We start from the raw sequence: 23,776 nt of genomic DNA, 5'->3' as shown, positions 1-23,776 counted from the left end.
TCAGTTCATTGAGATGTCTTTGCAGTCATAGCTTGGAAAATGACCTTCTCTTTAACTTATCTGACGTTTTCACATTTCAGCAGGAACAACAGTCATTTGCCCATCTATACTTCCATTCATTCTGAAGTGCTCTTGCTGGTTTGTTTTTGTGTTTTGAGAGGGGACTCTACGTGGCACTTAGACACTGATAATTTCATGGTGCCCTGTGTTTCTTGGTAGGAGGATTTTGTGGATTCTGACAAAGAAGCCCCTATAGAATCCACCTTCGTTCGCATCAAAGAAACCCCTTCGGAACAAGAGAGCGCCGTCTTCCTTCTGACCGAGGACAGGGAGCGAGCCTACACCATCAACCATGAGGCCAGCCACCCACCTCCCTCCAAAGTCTTCGTCTGTGACAAGCCTGAGGACGCTAAGGAGCCCTGGCTGGGTGGCGTTTCCAGCCAGGAGCTGGTGGACAGCTCCTCCGAGTTCATGAACCAGATCATCGAGCAGGTTCTCCAAGGGATCCCCGGGAAGCTCAACAGCACCAGTGAACCGGCTCCAGAATCTTCCATCCTATCATCCAGAAAGGACAGCCGGAGGTCCAACTCTCTGCCAATCAAGAAGACGGTGCACTTTGAGGCTGACACCTACAAGGATGCCTCCTGCAGTCAGGACCCTTTCTACAGTGCAGACCTGCACTTTGAAGGGAGCCCGGGAGAGAGCAAGGAGTCGTCCAAGCAGGATGAACGGGTCTTGGCGGCTGACGCTGCTGAACAAACACCGAAACGGGAGGCGCCGGAGATCCTGGAAGTAGCCTCCAACGAGGTCCCTGGCGACATGTCCTCGGTGGATGGTGAGATTAGTCATCCTCCGACTTCCTGGACCTCTCCCCCCTGGAATGGGGCTTCGGAGAGGGCATCCAGCCCTGGGGACGAAGGCCATCTCCCCTCACCCCCGGGAGAGAACACCGTTATGGCCAATGCCTTGGAGATCAAGGTGAAGCTGCTGACGGTAGAAGCGATGGATAAAGAAGACTATTTTGAAGCCATACCATTAAAAGCCTCAAAGTTTAACAGCGACCTCATCGATTTTGCCTCCACCAGCCAGGCTTTCAACGAGGTTCCTTCGCCTCATGAGAAAAAACCTGCAGAGGAGGAGCTGTCGGAGGATCACCCGGAGAGGTTGGGCAAACGGAGAGGGAAATCCGCCCACAAGAAGACAGATTCGGATGAGGCTCCAGTGAAGCTCGACCAACCTGACCCTCACAAGGACCCTGGAGACCAAGACCAAGGCTATTCTTTGGCCCCCGAGGAGGCCCTGGTGGATAAAAAGCCAGAGGTGTATGAGAAGGCCAAGCGCAAGTCCTTCCGACGCCGCCGTCGGGGCGAGGAGGAAGGGGAAGCCGAGTGCCTCCGGGGGCTCGGGGGAGAATTGCCTTCCAACCCGCCAAGCAGCAGCGTCAGCTTGGAGACCCTCCGCAGCCCCAGCGAGGAGGGCCTGGACTTTAAGCCGTCTCCCCCGCTCTCCAAGATTTCCGTCATCCCCCATGACCTTTTCTACTACCCGCATTACGAGGTGCCCCTGGCGGCGGTTTTGGAGGCTTACGCGGAAGGCTCGGAGGATTTGAAAAACGAAGAGATGGACTTGGAAGAACCGGAGGCTTATCTGCTGGACCTGGGGGCCAGGGAGGACGAGCCCGAGGAGGCCGAGGCCTCCCAGAGCAGCTTCAGCTTCTCCGGGCTGGGCGAGGACCTCCCCCAGGCCAGCATCGCGGAGGATGCCAGTCCCGCCTCGGAACCCTCTCCCCAACCCTCGCCTGAGGACCACCAGCAAAGGGAGGCCAAAGACAGCGTCCCCGTGCAGGGCCATCAGGTATGTGACTATGGAGTTGGAAACCCTGCGTGAGGAATTCTGTGCTTCTCCCCAAATATCCCTGTGCGTGCGTGCTAAGTCGCTTCAGTTGGGTCCGACCCAGTGTGACGCTATGGACTATAGCCTGCCAGGTTCCTTTGTCCATGGGATTCTCCAGGCAAGAATACTGGAGTGGGTTGCTATTTCCTTCTCCTAAACTCCCCTTCTTCCTCCATAAAACAGAGAAATGCAGCTTCCCGCACAGGCATCCCAGGTCTAGAATTTAGGGAGAAATTCACTCCAGGCTCAGGCATAGGGCTAGGTGAGTATCTGAGAGGGACACTGGTCCAGTTTGGCACTCTGGACACCTTGCTGGCCTCCCCGTAGTCCTGGCCCTGCCCACAGGCTGCCTGGGAGATAAGCTGAGGTCATGCTTGGTGGCAGTGGGGGAGTCCCAGCGTAGTGATATCAGAAATCATTTTCATTAGTGATCACAGCTCCGCCTCTTCTGCACTGAGTCAACTGCAGCCCGTTCTCCTCCAGCAGCTGGGAAAACCAAGCCAGACCTCACACTGGACCCCAGCCTTGATATTTCAAGGCCTGTTATCTGTTTGGCATGATAGTTTGGCTCCTGCTGTTAGAATTGGGTTATATAAACAAGGCCAGGGAAGGACACGCACGTCTGAGCTGGAGCAGCCAGGCACACGCTGTCTGCCACCTTGAGTCTGCCTTCACCTGGCCAAGCAGCTCTAGAGCGGCCCCCAGAGTGAGCGGTGAGAGGGTGTAGGGTCCCCTTCCCCGCCTGCCCCTCCAGACACAGCTGCCTCTTCCCCGCCTCCCAGATGCTCCTTTGCCTCCAGGCTTTGCTGGAGTTGCTCCCCTATCTGGAGGCCTTTGCCTACCACCTGTTTGTGTGTGTGTGTCTGTGTTTGCATGCTTAGTTGCTCAGTCATGTTGGACTCTTTTTGAGTCTCATGGGTTGTAATTTTCTCTGCCAGTAAAGAGGGAGCATTTGTGTATTCATCTCTGGGCTCCAGAGGCCAGCCTGACAGGGCCTGCAAAGCTGCTGTCAATGTGCACTGAATGGCAGTTTGGGGTGCCCTGTGAGGACAGGTAAATTAAACCCTGAGCTGATGGAGAGTCAAGACAGGATCCAGTGAGGGCCCAGAGGTGCTCGGAGGAACAAGAAAGCCTTGCCCTCCGGGGAGGCTGCAGAAAGGGAATCTGAGTAACCTTAAAACACGTTTAGGGGGTTTCCCTGTTGGCTCAGCAGTAAAGAACCTGCCTGCAATGCAGGAGACCCGGGTTCGATTTCTGGATCAGGAAGATCTCCTGGAGGAGAACACACAACTCACCCCAGTATTCTTGCCTGGAGAATCCCATGGACAGAGAAGAGCCTGGTGGGCTATAGTCCATAGTGTCGCACAGAGTTGACCACCACTGAAGTGACTGAGCACGCGCGCATACAGAAGACATTTAGGGGACTCTCCTGGTGGTCCAGTGGCTGGAACTCCAAGCTCCCAGTGCAAGGGGCCCAGTTTCCATCCCTGGTCAGGGAACTAGATCCTACTTGCCGCAGCTAAAAGTTCGTACGGTGCAACCAAAGATCTCGCGTTCCACAGCTAAGGCCCAGAGCAGCCAAATCGACGAATGAATTAATTTTTAAAAGCCAGACATTTAGGGTTTAGATGGGCCAGAATCGATAGCGTCATTTGTGGCTTTGCCAACTCCAGACAGTGGAGGGGAGCCCCTGCCTGAGCGCTGGGGGTGGAGCAGTGTTCTCTGGCCCTGACGGCGTAGAAGCCAAGCATGGCCTGACCAGTTCTTCGGGGCCGAGCACCCACTCTCTGGCTTTGGCTGGAGGAGAGGGCTGGGTGGCTCACAGGTGCCAGCGACCTGCCTGCCACTGTTCTGCCTTAGGGAGAGGAGCCCAGTCCTGCCTTCCTGCCCCTCCCCGGCCGTCTGCTGTCTGTCAGAGCAGGCTTATCCTGTGGGAGACCCCAAAAATCCTGCGGGGTAGGAAATGCCCCTCAGTAGGTCTCAGGGTCCCCAGGTTGGGGATGACAACAGCAACTGGGATGATTCTCTGAACCGTTAGAGGCTGAAAATTTCTTTTCGGGCAAAAGAAAGGGGACCAAGTGGGTGGTGAGGAGAGGGCCTGAGTTGCCTCTCTGCCCCTCTGTGTGACTTAAAATGGCTAATGAGGGGACATCCCTGGCGGTCCAGTGGTTAAGAATCTGAGCTTCCAGTGCAAGGGGTGTGTGTTCAGTCCCTGGTCGGGGAACTAAGATCCCACAGCCTTGCTGCACGGCCAAGAAAATTAAAAAAAAAAAAAAAGAAGGTTGGAAAATGACTAATGAGCGCCTCAGTCTCCTCCCCCGGTGACTGAGTGCAGACGCGTAGATGAGGCACTTCACTGTCTTCTGCTTCCAAAGGCAGGCTTTGCGCCTGTGTGTGTAGCCAGCATGTGGACAGATGGTTTGGGACAAGGTTGGAAGAGCCCTGGACTGGGAAGGGCTTCCGGAGATCTAGGTTTGCATCTGTTTTATGCTGAGCTGCAGGAGAGCTTGGGGCGAGCTTGCATTTCTGGGTTCCGGGGTGGGCACCCGCCCGCATCGCTCATCACTGGGCTGCTTCCTCCGGTGCTCACCCGTCCAACCAGCAGGTGCCCACTCCTTCCAAACACACCTTGTAATTGGCTCCCAAGGGTATGTAGCCAGGCCTTGATCCCAGTGAGTGAGCAGGGCCGGGGAGGGGAAGCGGTGAGGCCCAGGATGACAGGTGAGGTCTGGGAGTCTTGTTTCCTGACAAAGAAGATGACATGGATGGAGAATTTCTCCCATACCCGGCCTTCCTTTGAAAAGAAAAGAAAAACACTATCTTCTAAATGGACTAGAAAATGCCAAGTTCTGGCTTCTAGTCTTTAAGAAAATCAGTCCTCTCCTCATCTCACCTTTCAGAAAGGTAGCATTTGCTCACTGATGATGGAGGAACTGGCATTTCAGCTTGCTGAGAGCGGGTTTAATATCTGCAGGGAGCTTTGTTCTCCTGGGCCGCAGGGGTCTGGCCACTCTGATCCTCTTATTAGAATACCTGTTGAGCAAGTTTTTCCAGCCCATGTCGGAATTCTTGAGAGGTATCGCCAACAATTCCCACGCTTCTTAATTTCATGTGAGAGAGCTTGGTGGGGTTGACGGTCAAAGAATCTTCCTTATTATGTAAATGCAACGGAGGTTGGGCTGCCATCCACCTTTGGCTAAAAGCACAGTGAAGACTCATCTCCTCAAACACAGGGGCCACCTTTACAACCCTTGGCTCCCATGGCCTCCAGTAGCCATTCTTCTGTTAAGTGGATGACAGCTGTGTGAAGGGTCTAACCATTGCCCGCTGTGGGGGACATCATTTATAGGAACCACAGCGGTATAAGCACTTTATCAGAGGCTGATAATTATTATACCCATTTGACAGACAGAGAAACTGAAGATCAAAGGGATCAAGTCAGTTACTCAAGGTCAGAGAACTGACTTAGTCAAGATTTGAAACCAGGTCTTACTGACTGGAAAACCCATGCTGTTTTGATCCATCCGTCTGGAGTGTTTGGAACTCTGCACAGGGAGCAGGCATTCTGGCGGGTTTCTCCTCCACCCTGGGCTGTGCTGGAAGGACCCCACGGGAGTGGCAGGATTGGAGGGGGCACCTTAGCTGGGCCTTGGAGTGAAGGTGGAGCGGGTTGCTGCTGGGTGGTGTCACGCACTCCACGTCGCGGCATAAAATGCTGACTTGTATTCGGTTGTCTTGTCCTTCAGTCCCAGGAATCCCAAAACTCGGAAAACTTAGCCAGCCCCTTAGAGGAAAAAGTAATGGAAGAATCGATCAGCAGTAAAAAAAAGGAGAAAAGGAAACATGTGGACCACGTAGAAAGCTCAATATTTGTAGCACCTGGAACTGTTCGCTCCTCAGATGACCTGGAAGAAGACACCGGTGACCACAAGGTCCTTTCCAGGTATTTTATTAACATCTTCTCGCCCCAGAGCCCCTGCCTGGGGAGCTACTCTCTAATCTCATCCCACTTCCGGTTTCTGATTGGATGGGGATGTGGGGGCAGGGCTGGACAGCAAGGGAAACAGATTCAGACAAAGTGCTCCTTCTCCACACATGGGCTCCCCCAAGGACCTCCCCACAAAACCAGGAGGACCTGCACCTCACCTTGTCACCTCACCGCCAGCAGCTCTGGGTGGAAATGGGCACCAAGCAGAGAGATGGCTGAACCATAGGTAGGGGTGGGGATGAGAGGTAATAGACTTGACCCTGCCACCCTTAGTCCATGATAACTACCAGTCAGTGTAGGTAGAGACCAAACTTAGCCGTTTAGGAGCATCTTTCAGAATCGGAAGGGATGTGCTGAATATGCGTGGAGGGAACCATTTATCACTGTTGCATGGAAGCTAGATTTAATATGACAGCTTCACCCACGAGTTTGGGTCCAAGGCAGTAAGGATGGTCGATTTACCCGAGGGGAGGGGGAGGCAGGGAGGATAATGAACTTAAACTGCTAGAAAGCCTGTAACACACATCTGCTCTGTCACTCCGAGGCCACTAGATGGTCCGGATTATTCCCAGGGAAAATGTTTAACTGCTGAATGTCAGAAGACCCTGGTCTCTCCCCACCTTCACTCATCATCACATTTACCATCAGCTTGTACCAGCCCTTGTGTATTCAGGCATTTCCCTTACATTGGTTCATCAATTCTCGTGGGCACCCTGATAGGCAGGCAGGTACGACTGTGCATCATTAGGAAGCTTGGGGGGTAACTTCCAGCTTAGGAGATGCCAGAGCTGGGGGTCTTGGACCCAGACCTGTCAGAAGTCCTCACTCCTTCTGTGACCCCACGTTGCCTGTGCTGGGTGAGCCATGCTGACCACAGAGGGAAATGATTGAGATAATCATTGCGGGAGTGGAAGGGGTCTTGAAGCCCATACAGGGAGAGCCAGGGGGTGGGGCTGTCCAGTGCCCTGCTTCCCACTTCCCCTCCACCTGGCTCCCATGTTGGGTTTTGGGGGACAAAGAGCAGATGGGAGCCCAGGGGAGGAGACACAAGGCACAATGGGAGGCAGCTGCCAACTTAGCCTATGACTGTAAGTCCTTCTCTCTGCCCTTGGCCGTGACTGGCCAGCAGACGTCTATGTGGCTGGACCTGACCCTGCTCTAAATGCAGATGAGCACTCCCGGGCAGGTGGTCCAGGGCTGTCATCTACTCCACCCCAACTCGGGAGGGGCCACTAGTCAGATGCCAGACTGCCCCCTTCTCCCTAAGCAGATCAGCCTTAGCAGCCTTTGAGCCGTCATGTATGTGTGATGGAGCCCGCTAGACTTGGGGACTCTGGAAGACACCGGCCACAGCTCTGCCCTCCAGGAGCCCTCAGCTGGAAGGAGACAGGGAGTGCTCCATCTATCCTGCTGGGACTGGGTGGGCACCTTGGGTATAAGAGGCAAGTAGGGATTTATGATGAGACCTCAGAGAGGGTCAGGGCAGCCTAGGTGCTGAGAGATCATTTGAATTCAGCATCAAGGGATGAGCAGGACTTGCATTTGGGAGAGGGAGAGAGATGTTCCAGGTGGGACAAACAGCCTGAGCAACAACTGGCACATGGTAGGCATCTCAGGAAGCGTTCATGGAATGGGAGGGGGCGGGAGGAGAAACGGGAGCATGGGGGTGGGGAGGAAGCAAGCACCTAGGGTTCGTCCCTCTTCATCAGAAGGGCCAGCAAAACCCAACCCGTGGAGATGGGACCGGGGAGGGATAGAGAAAAGTAAACCGATATTTCAGTGTCTGTGAGCATGAGGCTGGGCTGACCTTTTCGTGCAAAGGTGTTACTCTGATCTCTCAGCTCCTCCATCCCATCTCACTTAAGCAAAGCTGTAACTGTGATGCAGCATTTTAGCCAAGGTGGAAGCTAGATACCTAATGTCATCAGATAACGTGGAGGGGCGCTCATGCGCATGGAGGAACTTGGACCCCAACGCCCATCCTGTGCTCAGGGCATCTCACTGCCCCCCCCACCCCCCCGAGCCTGAGTCCAGAGCACTGATGACGGAGGTCATTGCCTGGCTGAGGCTTAGGAAAGGAACGGAGCCCTGGGCATCTATCTCTCTGCACAGGGACAATACAGGGTGTTTTCCTGGCTGTCAGTCACCCCCGTGGCTCCCTGTTGGTCTAGGCGGAAAGGCCGCTTGCCCAGAGCCTGCAGGACCCCTCATGGCCTCATCTCTGTCCACCCTTCCCCATCCCCAGAGCACCAAGCACCCTGGCCTTAGTTGAGGTCCTGGAATGCCCCCAGCCAATCTCCTTCACCTTTCAGGATCGTCTGTCCCCTGCCTGTTTTCTATCTTGCTCTCGAGTCTCAGCTCCACTACCACTTCCTCCAGGAAGCCCTCTTGGGTTCCTCCAGGCTATTTTTGATACCCCTTTATATGTTCTCTTAGCTTCTATTCTCTTTCTTCACAGCATTGATCAAAGCAGTCATTTCTTTAATAATATGTGGAAGGACGTATTTATCATCTATTCTCCCCTTGATTGTCAGCCAGCTCCAGCCAGCTAGGACCAGTATGGTCCTAGCATTTAGCGCAGCACCTGGCTTATGTTCGGCATTCAAGGAATAAAAGTTCTTTGTTGGGGGCAGGAGGTAGGGAATGATAAGGAGTGGGCATGCTCTCTCAGTTCAATGTGGGCTCCTGGAGGAGCGGGTTCTTTGTGGTTTTTTTTTTTTTTTTTTCTGTTGGTGCATTTTGTTTCATTTGTGTGCTGTGATACCAGCCAGGAAAAACTAACCCAGACTTTGAATTGAGGATGAAGACTGAAGTTTCCCTAGGCCTAGCCCTGCACCTGGGACATAGTAGGTGATCAAAACCTGTTAGCTGGAAACGTGCCATCCGCAGAAAGGGAAGAGCTTGGTGATGTTTAGGGGACAGCCGTAAGCGGTAATAGCAAGGCTGACAATAATGGGACTAAACTCTTCTCTGGACCCCACAATGCCATATAGTAGGTTTGCCTTGAGGAGACTGATGTGATGGTCTCTATATCAGGCCAGTCCACATCCAACACCTGATTCTTCTGTTGGGCAGCAAGACAGGACCACTTTGACCTACGGAATGCTAGTATCCCTGACAGCTCCAAGAAGCAGATGGAGTGGGAATGATGATCCATTTCACAGATGAGGAAAACTGATCAGAGGTGTAACTATTTGACTATGGTTAATCAACTACGGTTAATTGACTATGGTCAATCAGCTGGGAGTGAACCATAGAGTGGTGTTATCTGCATATCTGAAGTTATTGATATTTCTCCCGGCAGTCTTGTTTCCAGCTTGTGCTTCCTCCAGCCCAGCGTTTTTCATGATGTACTCTGCATATAAGTTAAATAAGCAGGGTGACAATATATAGCATTGACGTACTCCTTTCCCTATTTGGAACCAGTCTGTTGTTCCATGTCCAGTTCTAACTGTACTGAAGCAGCTTCATTAGAAGATCAGAGATACTTCCCACATCAGCCTGACAGATATAGCTAGAAAATCCGCCACCTCTTGTATGAAAGGAAACGAGGTGGTCCAGACCCAGGAATCCTCAGCATCACGCACGGAGCACTGCAGAGGGAGTCCGGGTCCCAGGACCCAGTCCAGGTCTGACTTTAGCTTGCAGACGACCTCTGGTGAGTCCGACGACTGGGGGATGTTTGGAAAGAGAAATCTTCCTCCTGCTCTGAAACCCTATGATTTTTAAGAATACGTGGTCTGCTTTCTATTTGAAATTATCTCTCACTTTTTTTTTTCTTGTCAATGAAGGCTCAGTGTGTCTCTTTCATATCATCCTGCTGTTTTTAAGCACGCATACTGGATAATGGGTCTCATTTCCATCACTAGGTCTTAAGTCAGAGCTTGCCTAAATCCACATGTGGCAGCCTCGGGAAGGGGGCAATGAGGAGTTCTTGGTGGCATCAATTCAAAACATGTGTTTATTTTTCAGGACGAGTCACAGTGACTCCAGCATTTACATTCGACGACATACTAATAGGTCTTTGGAATCGGTTAGTATGTGAATTTCTTCTTCTTGCATCCGGCCCCTGCTAATCAATTCCTTTCCCTCCTTCCTTCCCCCCAGCCCAGAGCTTTGAAATTACTGACGTGCAACAGCTATGCTTTTGGATAGAAGACAAGCAAATTGAAACCTTGTCATTAAGCACGGTCCAATCAGATGTCCAGTTTGGGCATTAGGGGATGTAAATAAAGTGATGATTTTAAAGCCCAAAGGCCTCTTTGTCATAACAATCATATCCAAGACCTCCCACCCAACCCCTGCACACACATCCAGAAAGATCACCTTCAAAGACAGAGATGCAGCCTAAGCAGAGGGTTCCCTTTGTCTTCACAACCGCTTAGCTCTGCATGTGTTGGCCCCCAAAAGCCCGGGGATCCATAGCTTGCCCCGTTTGTGGGGGGTGGGGCCTCTCCCGTCCACCCATGGGAATAATTTGTGTAGATCATTACATACTAGTTTTATTGTGGAACTAGACGTTTGCAAGATTGAGAAAAGCATGGCATGCTCGACTTTGTATATTTAAAATCATCTTATTTTCTGTTTCAGAGATTTCATCTTTACTAATTGGGTTGCGGGGGTTTTGTTTATAAATTTCACTGTAGGATCATTTTAGCTATGTTCAGTTGAGGAACGCAGCGGATGTGGATGACAGAAGAAACCGAATGTTAACCAGGTGGGTGGCTGGACTCCAGGCTCAGTAGGGTTTAAGGGATTTTTTTTTTTCTTTAATCACACAGTCTACCTTCTGGGGGTGGCTATTCTCCAACTAGGGCTTTGTTGGATAATAATATTAATAGTCTAGAAACATGCAAGAAAATACCTGTTCCAGAGAAAGTGAATGGAAATTGAATGTGAGTGGGAGGGCAACGTAGATATGAATCCAGGTTGACAAGCAGGGCACGGTTCAGAAAAAAATGACTTGGTTTAAAGGCAGGTCTGGGTCATGAGACCTGGGTGTGAGTCTTCACTGAGATAATGCAGTGGCATCAGCTGGCCCTCTGAACAGAGCCAGGCAGAGGAGGTAGGGATGGGATACTGTGTGTGCTTTTTAAAATGCTGTAGCCCCTGACAACCGTGTTCCTTCTGTGTCGCCACCACAGGTACAATACTCAGAAGCTCACTGAGCTGATTTTACAGTTTTATGGCATCAGAGCAGACATGAAGAGGGAGTGGAAACATGCCAGGATGTCTATGAAAGTATTTCTTACTGTCGGAGAACTAGATGGCCCAGACTGAGCGTCGAATGGTTGTAACACCGCCCGTTTAGAACATAAGCAGGCAGACAAATCTGAAACTCTGACAATCCTGAGATGTCCCTATCCCTGTTAAAGTTATTGAATCACTTAATTTTATTTATTTATTGTATTTGCCATGGATTTGAATTGGCTTGGAAGGACTTGAAAAATGTTAGTCACTCAGTTGTGTCCAACTCTTTGTGACCGCATGGACTATAGCCTGCCAGGCTCCTCTGCTCATGGGGTTCTCCAGGCAAAAATTCTGGAGTGGGTTGCCATTCCCTTCTCCAGGGGCTCTTCCCGACCCAGAGATCAAACCTGGGTCTCCTGTATTACAGGCAGATTCTTTACCTGCTGAGCCACCAGGGAAGCCTGGAAGGACTTAGATTATTCAAACGGAAAGACTCTGAAAATTTCCCAACAGCCAGGAGTGTGATCTTTAGACGTCTACCTCTCCGGTTCTTAAAAAAAAAAAAAAAGAGGCAAGATTTGTTTCCCTCTCCTGCCGTAAAATGGAAATATTAATTCACATTTTCCACTGGGCTTGACATCCTCATAGGAAAATAGTACTTTTAGCTTTTATGAGATAGAGTCTTTGAAAATTGAACCCTCAAGGTTGAGAAATGCCGTCGCGTTTTCTATGCTTTTGAGCATTTATTACCTATGCAATAAAAGAAAAGTAGTTTAAAATTTCTCTAAAAACAGTTTTAAGAAGAAGAAAGAAATCCTGCCCCTTATCTGCGTGGGAATCACTCAGTTTCCAGACCAGGGCAAAGGTTTAATCCCCTCTTGGCCTGGCTTCTTGCTATATCAGGAGATGATTCAGGGAAGAGGTGATTTTTGCTTCTCATAATCTGTCATGTGCCCCAGATTGACCCCGAGGAGCTTACACACGGGTTCTATAAATGCAGCTGCAAGCAGAGACCCCCAGCCCCGACTGCGATCAGATAATGTCTTCTGAGCCTTTTCTGTCACCACCACACAGCCCCTTTCTAGACTCCCTCCACCAGGCAACAGTAAAACATCATTTTAGTGCTACCTTAGGGCTTCCCTTGGAGAAGGAAATGGCAACCCACTCCAGTGTTCTTGCCTGGAGAATCCCAGGGATGGCGGAGCCTGGTGGGCTGCCGTCTATGGGGTCGCACAGAGTCGGACACGACTGAAGTGACTTAGCAGCAGGGCTTCCCTAATAGCTCAGTTGGTAAAGAATCCACCTGCAATGTGGGAAACCTGGGTTCGATCCCTGGGTTAGGAAGATCCCCTGGAGAAGGGATAGGCTACCCACTCCAGTATTTTTGGGCTTCCCTGGTGGCTCAGCTGGTAAAGAATTCCACCTGCAATGCAGGAGGCCTGGGTTCGGAAGATCCCCTGGAGAAGGGAAAGGCTACCCATTCCAGTATTCTGGCCTGGATAATTCCATACAGTCCATGGAGTCGCAAAGAATCAGACACGACTGAGCGACTTTCACTTCACTTTCTGTTAAAATAAGATAAAAATAAGAGAAGAGGGACTTGCCTGGAGAGTGAGTGGCTAAGACTCGATGTTTCCAACACAGAGAGTCCCGGCTTCAATCCCTGGTCAGGGGACTAGATCCCGCTTGCCACAACAGAGATTCCGCATGCTGCAACAGAGACCTGGTGCAGCCAGATAAATAAAAATAGATATTATATATATATATATATTTACTCTCTTAAAATTATATATCTACTCTGTCCTCTTAAAAAAGAAAATAAGAAAGATACCTCTCACCAATATGGAACCTGGTAATCATTTTCAAGGTTAGATTCCGAAGCCAAGAACAAAAACTAGATGGTAGAGAGGTGTGTCTTTTTGTTGCTAATGGCTGTTTTTAAATGATCAGTTAGCAGGGAACGCCTCATTTCTCTCCTTAGATTCCTTAGGAAGCCCCTCTGTTCCTGGGAGCATAAAAAAGAGCTGTCAGCCTTGAACTCTGCATTCAGGGCACTGCTGTATAACGGGACACATCCTGGAGGAGGGTGCAGAGCTGGCCCGGGTCCCGGCTCTGTCACAAAAGTCATTGTGTGGGCTGGAGAAAGCCACCCTCCACCCACCCCACGAGGTTCAGCAGGCCCATCTGCAGATTGGGGCTAACAGCTCCTCTGTTTTGGTGTCGTGGAGATGAACTGAGAGGGTCTAAAAGTTCAGAGCGTCCCGGGACCCCACCCTCCACCTGGGTCTGCCCCTCGCTGGGAAGCCGAGCCATTGGCTCTCCAGTTGGGCAGTGAGGCTGGAGGACAGGGAGGGAGTGGGGGTCCCCTGGGTGGAGGAACCCTGCTTGTGACTGCTTTGGTGTGTCTCCCTCTTGCAGGAAGGCCAACCACTCGGGCAAAGCCAGGCTGCGGGAGATCCACAGCTCCCAGAGCGACTCGCTGACACAGCTGGTCCAGCAGCCGGACGTGATGTACTTTATCCTCTTCCTCTGGCTCCTGGTTTACTGCCTGCTGCTCTTCCCCCAGCTGGATGTCAACAGACTCTGATGCGTGCGTCTGCATAATAAAAGAGACAGGACCCTGGCCGTGGGGTGGGCATTCTCCTTCCTTCCTCTTCTTGCCTATTCGGGATGGGGCACTTCTGCAGATAGTGGGAGACCTCCAAGGAAACTTAGACCACCCCCCCACCCTTCCCCACTATTTTTTTTTCATGTTTCCTTTCGTTTTCTTTTCTTGTAAGTCCTAAGCATGCTTTTCTCTTAGGCTGTGAACATAACACTCAGGTGTGTGGCCGGATCCTTGGGTAGGGTTTGTTTGTGTGCCTTGTTCTGCCAGGTTTTACTATTAAGCTTCATGGCTGAGACTTATGGGGCTTCCCAGGTGGCTCAGTGGTAAAGAATCTGCCTGCCAGTGCTAGAGACACAAGAGATGCGGGTTCGATCCCTGAGTTGGGAAGATCCCCTGGAGAAGGAAATGGCAACCCACTCCAGTATTCTTGCCCGGAGAATCCCATGGACAGAGGAGCCTGGCGGGCTACAGTCCCTGGGGTTGCAAAGAGTTGGACACGACTAATCGACTGAGCACAAGCACTGATTCTTAGCTCGCTCGGCTTTTAAGGTCCCAGATGGACTTGAGTTTGTTACCTCCTGATGACAAAGGGGATGGATACCCCAGGGAGAGCCCTTATGGGAAGAACACTGCCCCACTTTCCTCCAAGAGGGGCATTTGGGTGAAGGTGCTGGGGGCCCTGTGGTGGTCTGGTGGTTGGTCGTGGTCTTCACGGGGTGGGAGAAGGGGTTATCCAAAGAACAACACAAAACTGCTGGCTCCAGGAAAGTGCGTCCACAATCGGCAAAATTCACAGAAAGTAAAGGCTGGGTCGTGAGCTGCAGTTCACACTTGTTCACGCTAGGGTGTTTTTCTAGGGAGGGGATGCATTTTCATTTTGCTTTTGCACTGACTGATTTCAGATAAAGCTGTGATTTTTCAAACCTTTTCCACCCATGGAATCCTCCTTTCAAGAGGATTCTCGGGGTGGTCTAGTCGAAACATGAAAAGCAGAGCTTTGGCTGACTCGGCAAGGCCTGGGATCCCTCTTGCTTTGTCTTGGGCAGTCCTACACCTGCACCCCCCACCTCCGGCTTCCATCTGTGGCTCCTGAGGCCGGTACCCAAGGCTGGTACCCAAGGCTGGTACCCAAGGCCCTGCAGAGTACTGTAAACACCAAGAGCCTCCCAAGGCCCCAGGAGGAGGGCAGGGGTGACCTGGCTGAGAACGAGCTCTGGTTGGTGTTGGAGCAGGTTCCTGCCCCGAGAACACCTGTGTGCGCACCGCCGCACAGTGCGAGTCTGCACGGCCGTCCTTTGTGGCCCGTTAAAATGGTTTTCTTGAAAAGGGGAAAGGTTTCAGAAGGCATCTTGAAAAGTAGCCAGAACTGGCAGGTGGTAGAGGAAGGGCATCCAGCCGCCCTTTGATCTTCCGTCTTCCTTCTACCCTGGGCTCCCTGCTTCCTTTCAAGACACAGGCCCTGCCTCCCTGGGTATCGCTTCCTCCTCCCCTTGTCCTCCCCTGCTCAGAAAGCATATCGAGTGAGACTTATAAACCCACAGACTACGAGGTCGAGAGGGGCGTTCAGACAGCATCTTCCCTGCTGAACCTGGAGAGGCAGAGCCGTTTGACCAAGATGGCACAGCCAACCAGTAACAGACTTGCAAGTGTACCCAGGCCACCCGATGTCCCCCCCGGAGCTGTCCCCTCTCTTAGGGAACTTCTCCTGGGCCCAGGGATGTCCTGAAAAAAATAAAATAATAAAACGAATAGATAAGAATGTCCTCATTTAAAACAAAACCAAAATTCTTAGGTCAACAGCCAACCTTTGTTTTTTTCTCGTATTTTTCCCACGAAGTTTTGCTCACTTCCAGGCTTGTCGCCCGTTCCTTCTGGAATATCCTTCACGCTCTAACAGCCTGTCAGCTGACACACCAGTGTTGTTCTTACTCCAAGAATCATGCTTCTCTCTCTGCAAGCCAAGGGCTTGCTTATTTCAAGCAGTGGGTCTCCAGTTTACAGAATTCCAGCATGGCCAAAAGAATTTACCTAGCACATTTGAGTTGATGACAGCCAAAACCTGACTTCTATCCCACTCTAGTTATAGCCTGCCTTCTCTCCATGAACGAATCTAAGCCATCCAAGCTGAAAGCTGTTGGGAGCTTGGAGCAATTCCATCTAGAGGGCCAAGTGTCCCATGGAAAATGAGCTAATTAATGAGCTCCCTAGCATCATTGAACGCTCAAAGGTCCAGATACTAAAGATTATGTGTGTGATATTTTATAACTCTGGACATCAAGCAGTCCTCACCGAAATTAGATGCTTGAAGAGCCAAGGAAGAGCTGACCCAAGCGTTAATCATTTCATTTTAAGGATCTAGACCTTGTTCAGAAAAGTCTGCAGGTTTTCTCTCTCACCCATTACAAAGTGTAATATTATTTAAAACCATCTACTGGCAAGATGCCTGAAAGTCATTTAGTTCAAGTTGGCAGCAAACTGATTTTTTTTTTTTTAAGAAAAAAGATTCTCACTTGAGGATAGGCTTGTGTGAATAAAGTCAGTTATAGAAGGTGAGTAAGAAGCCAGCAGGACAAACCACCCCATGTTTTCTTTTTTTTTTAAGAATTTATTTTTAATTCTTATCCAAGTAATACATATTCATAGTTTTAAAAGAAACAAATACAAGAAGGCTTTTAATGGAAACTAGCAATCTCCTGTGTCTTGCTTCCTGGAAGTAACCCTTTCAACTCTTCCTATTTCTTCTAATATTTACCTTTGCATTTCTATATAACATGCTTATATTTCTTTTTATTTTTAGAATACCAAGATACCTGCTGGCTTGCTACCATGGTCGAGAAGGATCTTGCTCTTAGCCTAACCCCACTTTGTTTTTCCAGCATGGTTAGATTTTGTTGTTTGGTGCATCTCTCTTCATCGTGAGCCTACGAGGTCTGTTTACTTCTGAACCAAATGGTGTACTATAGTTGCTTGTCTTTTCTCGTCAAATTTTTTTCTCCTTGATGATGATGATGATGATTTTGGTGTGGTACCTTCCTTAATAACTTCCTGAGAAAAGAACATGGGAAGTAAATTTTTGAGATTTTGCGTAACTTAAAACGTCCTTATTCTGCCCTTACCCAGGGGTAGCTGGATATAGAATTGTGGGTGAAAAATAATACCCTCCCACCACTCCCACCTCCAACGTGGTTGTTGAGATTCTTAATGTCATTCTGATTCCCAGGCCTTTAGCTGTGACCTGGGTTTCTCCACCTTCCCAGGAAACATTTCAGATCCCTTCATTCTCGGTGTTCTGAACAGTCCCAGTGACGGTGTGCCCTTGATGGTGTGCCTCGTTCTGGGCTCTCGTGGGAAATTTCTTAAGTTTTCTTGTAATTGTTCACATTTTTTCTTTCTGGACCACCTGTTGTTCCAATGTTGGACCTCCCAGGCTAATCCTCTAATAGTTTTTCTATTTCTCATCTCTTAATTTTTTATCTGCTTGCAAAGACAGTTAACTTCTCAGTGTTCCTGGTGAATGGTTTTTAATTTCCAAGACATTTTGTGGCTGTTCTCTTGTTTCTGTTTTATAGGGTCCTGTTCTTGTTTCTTGGCTGCAGAACTTCTCTCTCTGGATGTTCATGATAGTGGGGTTTTGAGGAACTTCTTTTCTGCTGTTTTGCTTTTATTTCCTCTAAGTTCCCTTTCTTTTGGTTAGTTTCAGTCTTTCATGTTACATGTTTTCTTGAGATATCTAGTGATCCTGTGGATCTGTTCTTGTGTAAGAGTGATATTTCAAAAAATGGATTGGAAACTCTGTCTGTCAACTCGTGGATTTTTCTGTAGGGTCACCAGGTGGGCACCTGAACTCTTCAGGGGAGAACCACACATATCAGTAGGTCTTATGCAGGTCTTTTCTCATTGTGTTTCTTTAGAGATATTTCCACTTCTCTCTGAGCATACACAGGGCTGCTACTAGCCTATGTAGAGCCCTCGTGCAGTTTCAAAAGGGCATTCCCTCTGAGTGGATGACTTCCAGATAGGTGCCCCTCTGGGGCAGAAGCCACCCGTGGGCATGTGGCCAAACTGGCAGGCGCATTTTTTGCCTCTTTCTCCAGTGAAAGGCTCAAGGAGCAGAGCAAGGGCTAGAGTTAACTCCCAGTTTCCCCTTAGCCTTGCCTCTTTGTGCAGCACACAGACTGTAGGGCCGTACCCAGACATGCCAGCGCACACCTGAGTGCCCGCACCCTGACCTCTGAGCAGGCGTCTCATCACCATCAGTATGTAGACACAGTGAATCGGTCCCGCTGCACTGTGCCTGGTGTCCCTGGGTTGGACCTCCTCTGCTTCCCCTGAGGAGTGGCTGCAGCTCGGTACTGCACCTCTCCTCTGCACATATGAGGTGTTGGGATTCCTTGGCCCTGCCCGTCTGCCTCCACTCTGCCCCTGCCATAAATGGGTTGGCATCTCTCACCTGCTGTCACCTCCTCTCCATCATTCTGTCTTCATGATGCCATCACTTCCATTCCTTTGCTCTTGTTTCTGTGGGCTCTCGCCAGGGAAGACATGAGCCCACGTGCTCAGGTCACCATCTCGAACACATGGGCCCTCTCTATGCAGTCCCCTGCGTGCTCTCTCCCTGCTGGTTAGACAAGCTCGCTGCTGTGTGGACATGCTTGTGAACTTGCCCTGAGTCCTGCTGAGCCAGTGGTCTTCAAGCGCCTTCAGTTCACACTGGGCCAGATTGGGGGTGTTGGGGAGGGAACACACAGTGCTCCCCTTGATGCCACAGTGCAGATAGGGGTTCTCCTTCCTGCCTCTTTCACCTCCTGCCCCTACACAACCATCTTAGAGCTCCCGCTGCCCCCAAGCTCCATGCACTTTTTATGTTTTCCTTGCCTTGCTTCATTGGGAAACCAGTAGCCCACACTGGTGTCAGCCAGTGAACAATACGGCTGCTCCCTCTACTGGGTGGCTGTTTGGAACTGGGTGGGCAGTTTTTCCCGGTCAAGCCAGGACTCTGTGGGGAGATGGGTTCCCACCAGGACTGAGAATGGAGTACTATCTTCTCTGCCCCTTAGACAACCACTCCAGACACAGGCTGCTTCTCCCTTCCTGGGATTCAGCAGAATTCTCCCCAGCTCTCCTCTCATCCCTGTGCCGTGCTAACGTGCTCTGTGTGAAGGTTGATCTCATAGAAGGCAGAAGATTTGGAGGCTGCCTCCCTGTATAGCCGATCTCCATAAATTGTAGATTGTTTGCTAGCCTTAGGGATCACGTAGGGATCACAGTGTCTCATTTAAGAAATGAGAAAGGCGAGGATCAGGAAGGAGAAATGACTAGTCCCAGTGTTGCTTAGTGCCCTCAGGAGGGACATCTTGACACCCAAGTGAGTTTTCTGCAAACCTCCAGCCTCCGGTCCCTGAAGCTCACTTGCACCTCCTTTCCCATCAAGGACTCAGAACATCTAGGAGCTGATCTCAGACACAAGCCCGAGGAAACAAGGAAAGACTGTATCTCTTGAATACCAGAATTCATGGTGGCTTCCTTGTTAAGAACTCTTCTGTCTCCATGGTCATGTCACTGAAGGGCAGTCCTGTGACGCACTCTCTTTCATGTGACCTTGGCTTTTCTTAACTCTCCAGAATGCCACTGCAGCTCGCAGATGTGGCCTCTCTCTCCTTTCTGCTTGGAGACCTCCCCAGCCATCTCCAATGACGTCCTGAAGTCCCCGAGGTGGGCTGTGTGCAAGTTTCAAGGCAGCATGGCTCTTCAGAACCTTCTCGGTGATGCTCTGGCCAGAAAACAAGAGCCCGTGATGCCCTTTGGGTCCAGAGGTGTTATTTCTCTCGCCCCGACATTGCGTCATCTCTGCTGAAACCACCTTTGGGGGCAGATTCAGTGCCTGGGGCCACAGCTGCCGTCCTGAGCCCCCACTGAACGGCTGGCTCTTCATCCGGTCCGTCCAGCTGCTGAGTGGGGCTGCGCTCAGGACGAGGGCCAGGACCTGGGCTGAGCAGCTGAAGGCTGAAAGCCAGCATTAGTGATAACATGCTCATTTGCTGGAAATGGCTGCAGAGTTTGCCTAAACGGTTAGCCAGCGTCAGGGAGCCAAGAAATGAGATGTGGCTTCTTTGCTGGACATGAAATCCCATGGATCTCTTTTTGCGCTGTCTCTTGTTGGGCATCTCGTTGAGGAAAAACAGTCAGCCAAGGGAAGTGAACCTGATGCAAGCAGAGCTGGGACTCTGTTTTGCATTCAGAATTTTCCATTTCCATGGCGAGCATGCAGATGCTGTGGCCTCAGGCTCCAGGTGAGCCCTGGCCCTCCGTTCTCTAATGCATGACAGCTCCACAGTGACCTGCAGGTCTTCACCATCCTCCACTCTCGTGGGCTCTGCCATCTTGGGAAGGGGCAAAGGCCTGGAGACTCTGAGCCCCTACTTCCCAAGGGTCAGCAGAGATCATCAGAGTTCTGGAACCCCTCTGATTTTTCTGGAATTGCCAAGTCCTCCTGCACAGGGAAGATCAACTTAGATGTTTATAATTTGTTCTGAGAACCTTGATGAAAACCCATCTGACAAGCAGTCACCTCTAGCCCAGGGCTATAATACCAACAAGCCAAAAAGCATCCTCCTCTGTGGGAAGAAGACAGCCAGTGTTTCAGGCTGTTTGACCACATGGTGTTAAATACACAACAGTCTGGCCCTGATCCCACTGGTAACTTTAAAATCCCTGACACTTAGATGTCAAGGCCAGCTTTCATCTGGCAGAAATCTCTCTAACTGAAGCTGCCCGCCCACTCATTTTATAGTCACTTCCTTCCCCAGGAGGTTTTATGGGATGGGGAGGAGGGCAGGTTTGGGAATCAGCTAGATTTAGGTTCCAGTTCCAGCTCTGTCTCCAGATACCTGGATGACCTTGGGCAAATAACCTCTCTGACCATCTTCTGTGCAGAGTAGATACTCAGTACATGGTTGTTGAGTGAATGATAGTTTCCTTGTGGACTTGCCCAGTGGTCTAGTGGTTAAGACTCCATGCTTCCACTGCAGGGGACACAGGTTCGAGTCTTGGTTGGGAAAGTTCCACGTGCAGCCAAAAATATTAATAGCTTCCTTGTGAGCTCGTTACAACATTGTATGCTACTCAGCAGCTCCTTGTCTGCCTGTCCCTCCTCGCCAAGCTTTGACTAGACCTCCTTTTGTTATATTCAGTTACCATAGCTTTTCCCAGCTTCTTTCCAACCCACCTCCCTCTTGCCAGCTGCTCTGTCTCAAACCTAACTCATACCTTTTATAAGAGGAAGTCTACCCATGAACCCACTGGACCCTTAACAATCACAGGAGGTGGTTCTTTCACCACAGGAGGTGGTGCTTTTAGCTTCAGAGGAAGCTAAAACACAAGAAGGAAAAATAATAAGATCATAGAGCTGGCAGGTGGCAGAACCGCAAATATGGGACTTCCTTCCAAACGTTGATTTCCACCCAGGACTTCACTGCTTAGAAAATAAGCTTTGCCCCAAGGTGATTCTGATTCTTACTGACTTCAGTCTAGTTGGCAAGAGTGGGTGAGGACCTCAGAGCTGGGCAGGTGGTGAACTTTATCTGTCACTTGTAACCCCCACCTTGTGTTCTTCCCCTTTCTAGGTTTCTGCACACTTTGACCCTTCCTTGGTGATTCGGTGGTAAAGAATCCACCTGCAATGCGGGAGACCCAGGTTCTGTCCCTGGGTCAGGAAGATCCCCTGGAGGAGGGCATGGCAACCCACTCCAGTATTCTTGCCTGGAGAGTCCCATGGACAGAGGAGCCCGGTGGGCTACAGTCCATGGGGTTGCCAAGAGCTGGACACAATTGAGTGACTAACACTTTCACTTTCCACATCAACACTGCTTAAATATTTCCTTCATCCTCAGTTTGTAAAAGTGACTGAGTAACATTGTACATCAATTATACTTCAATTAAAAATAAGTTTAAAAAATTTTAATACCTGAGGACACCCCAAATTCAAGTTTTACCCTAAGGTTGCAAATTTATAACTAAAATGACTGCTTTTAAAGGGCCTTCAGCAGCATAAATTCAGTGTCTTAACATTCAGGAGTGAGTGACTTTAATTAACCGCCCCCAGCTCTTCACTCAGTTCTTCTAATATGCTTTTCAGAGTGGAAGAGAGGCCCCCTCCTTTGAAAAGCAAATTTCATTGTCCTGGGCAGAACACGATTAAAATAAGAATGAGAACATGAATTCCTGGGAGTAAGACAACAGGTTGGTCTGTGAGATAGGAATCACCATTTTCCCGCTTTGTTCTGCCTTTAAAAAGTTGTAGGTTTTGCATTGTTGCAAAAACAAATAGAAAAGTATCTTTTGATAGGGTTTTTTTTTTTTTTTCCTCCCATTTGCGATAGTTGCCACTTCTCTTAGCCCCACCAGAAGTCAGTGGACTTTGCTGTGAGGATAGGCACAACATGCCTGGTTGAAACACTTTTTAAAAGGAAACTCTTAAGAGTGTCTGTAACCTAGAGAGTTGACAGTGTTCCAGATTAGGACAGCACTGGCCTGGCTGTTAGGAACGCATGTCCTAGCTCGGTCCCGCCTGCTGTGACACCTTGAATAATTCATTTACCTTTCTGGGTTGGAAGTTTGAAGACCTCTTTTTAGAAGTTCATCCTAGGTTTAAAAATCCAAAGGTTAGCAAGTTCGTTTTTTTTTTAAACATCTCAGTTAATGGCCTATTTGCTTAGAATAAATGTGCCTCTGCCTTTGTAAGTGAATTCCAAAGCTTAGAGCACGGCTTCCGGCTTCAGTATTTAAAAAGGTGCCTTCGGAAAGGGTTTGGTGGAATAAAAGGTAGTCTGTCTGTGGAAGGTGTGGGGGTGGAAGCTTGTAGAATGTGCAAGATCTGCTTCCTGGGCTCCCAGAACTAAACTGGTCTCCTTAAATTAAATCAGCATCTGATGCAGCAGTTTTCTCAGATTCGTTGCAATTCACAAGTTCAGCCGCAGGAATACACAGATGTAAACACCTGGACCTTTCTATTCTCTTTTCCCCCAGCCCCTCTGAGCATCAACACGCATAGTGTTAGCCACTCGGTTGTGTCCGACTCTCTGCAGCCCTGTGGACGGTGGCCCACCAGGCTCCTCTGTCCAGGCACAGAAATTCCACTTGAGTCAGAGGCTGCGTGCATTCTAGCATGGGATCCTTGAAGCCAAAGACTGGCACGTTTGTGTAGAATGTCCCTGGGGTGGGTGTGGCACTTGGGGAACGGGTACCATGAAACAGAGACCCTTTGCCCTTGAACTGCACCCTAAATTAGCTGCTGGCGTCACTTACATTGATGCTGGTAACATCAGCCAAAGACAAAGAATAAATACAGAAGGATGGTCGGTCCCTGCCGTGGAGCAGGTGCAAGGTCGGGACCAATTAGTAAACTTGGGCACAGGAGTTGTTGAAAGTGTATAGTATTGAGTGATGATAGGTTTATTTTTTCAAGGTCTGTAGTATGTTTAATAGATTCACTGCTACCGTTTCTTTTAATATCATGGCAGGACTTAATTGATAATGTCTGAATATTTTTACTGAGAGGACTAAGAACTATTGGAAAAAAGTGAAATGTTATTTTGTAGTACAAGAATTATTTTGTCTATTTAGTCTATACATAGCTGTAGCTTTGTAAAAAAAAGGTATCTTTGTAAAAAAATTGTATGAACGTGCACTCTTATTTATGAATTATTGTAAATGAAGATATAAATGATTATTTGCATAATTTATACCTGTGGGAAATTAACTGGAGTATTTGTTATTTGACTGTTTTCTATTAAGGAGTATTAGGCTTGGTGCTATGATGAATGGTCTTGTAAAATTACATGTATTCTTAAGAAAAAGTTTGGGTATAAATCTCATGAATCAACCAGCTCATTGATCATTCTCATTTCCATGTGTATCTATGCCTTTCCCAACGAGAAATTACACTGTCTTTCCTTCATCCCGACAAAGAGAACTGTTGCCAGGGTAAAAGTGAAGCCAACTGACTATAGAACCATAGAGATCGTAAGAAATCCATCTTTTTTTTTAAACCATTAACTTGCCTCTCGCCTTTGCAGGTGCAGCTCTAAGAAGGAACAACA

The 23,776-nt window shown here is 49.4% G+C and overlaps 1 protein-coding gene across 5 annotated transcripts in view; it reads left to right on the top strand.

The window, feature by feature from the left end:
- The window catches only part of CLMN (calmin), a 121,760-nt gene extending 98,198 nt beyond the window's left edge, over positions 1 to 23,562 (top strand). Inside the window, exons 9-15 of one of the 5 annotated variants that reach the window (XM_061395238.1) lie at positions 220 to 1,854; positions 5,640 to 5,836; positions 9,854 to 9,914; positions 10,528 to 10,598; positions 11,026 to 11,122; positions 13,494 to 13,702; positions 16,477 to 23,562. In XM_061395238.1, coding sequence (XP_061251222.1) covers positions 220 to 1,854; positions 5,640 to 5,836; positions 9,854 to 9,914; positions 10,528 to 10,598; positions 11,026 to 11,122; positions 13,494 to 13,658 — 2,226 coding nt within the window. In that variant the 3' untranslated portion in view covers positions 13,659 to 13,702; positions 16,477 to 23,562. Of the gene's footprint in view, positions 1 to 219; positions 1,855 to 5,639; positions 5,837 to 9,853; positions 9,915 to 9,988; positions 10,275 to 10,471; positions 10,599 to 11,025; positions 11,123 to 13,489 lie in introns of those variants that run through there. The other 4 variants (XM_061395237.1, XM_061395239.1, XM_061395240.1 and 1 more) reach the window with 4 other exon arrangements.
- The last annotated feature ends 214 nt before the right edge of the window (positions 23,563 to 23,776 follow it).

Source organism: Bos javanicus, chromosome 21 (assembly GCF_032452875.1).
Source record: "Bos javanicus breed banteng chromosome 21, ARS-OSU_banteng_1.0, whole genome shotgun sequence".
NCBI lineage: Eukaryota > Metazoa > Chordata > Mammalia > Artiodactyla > Bovidae > Bos > Bos javanicus.
This window is presented reverse-complemented; position numbering and strand designations above follow the sequence as displayed.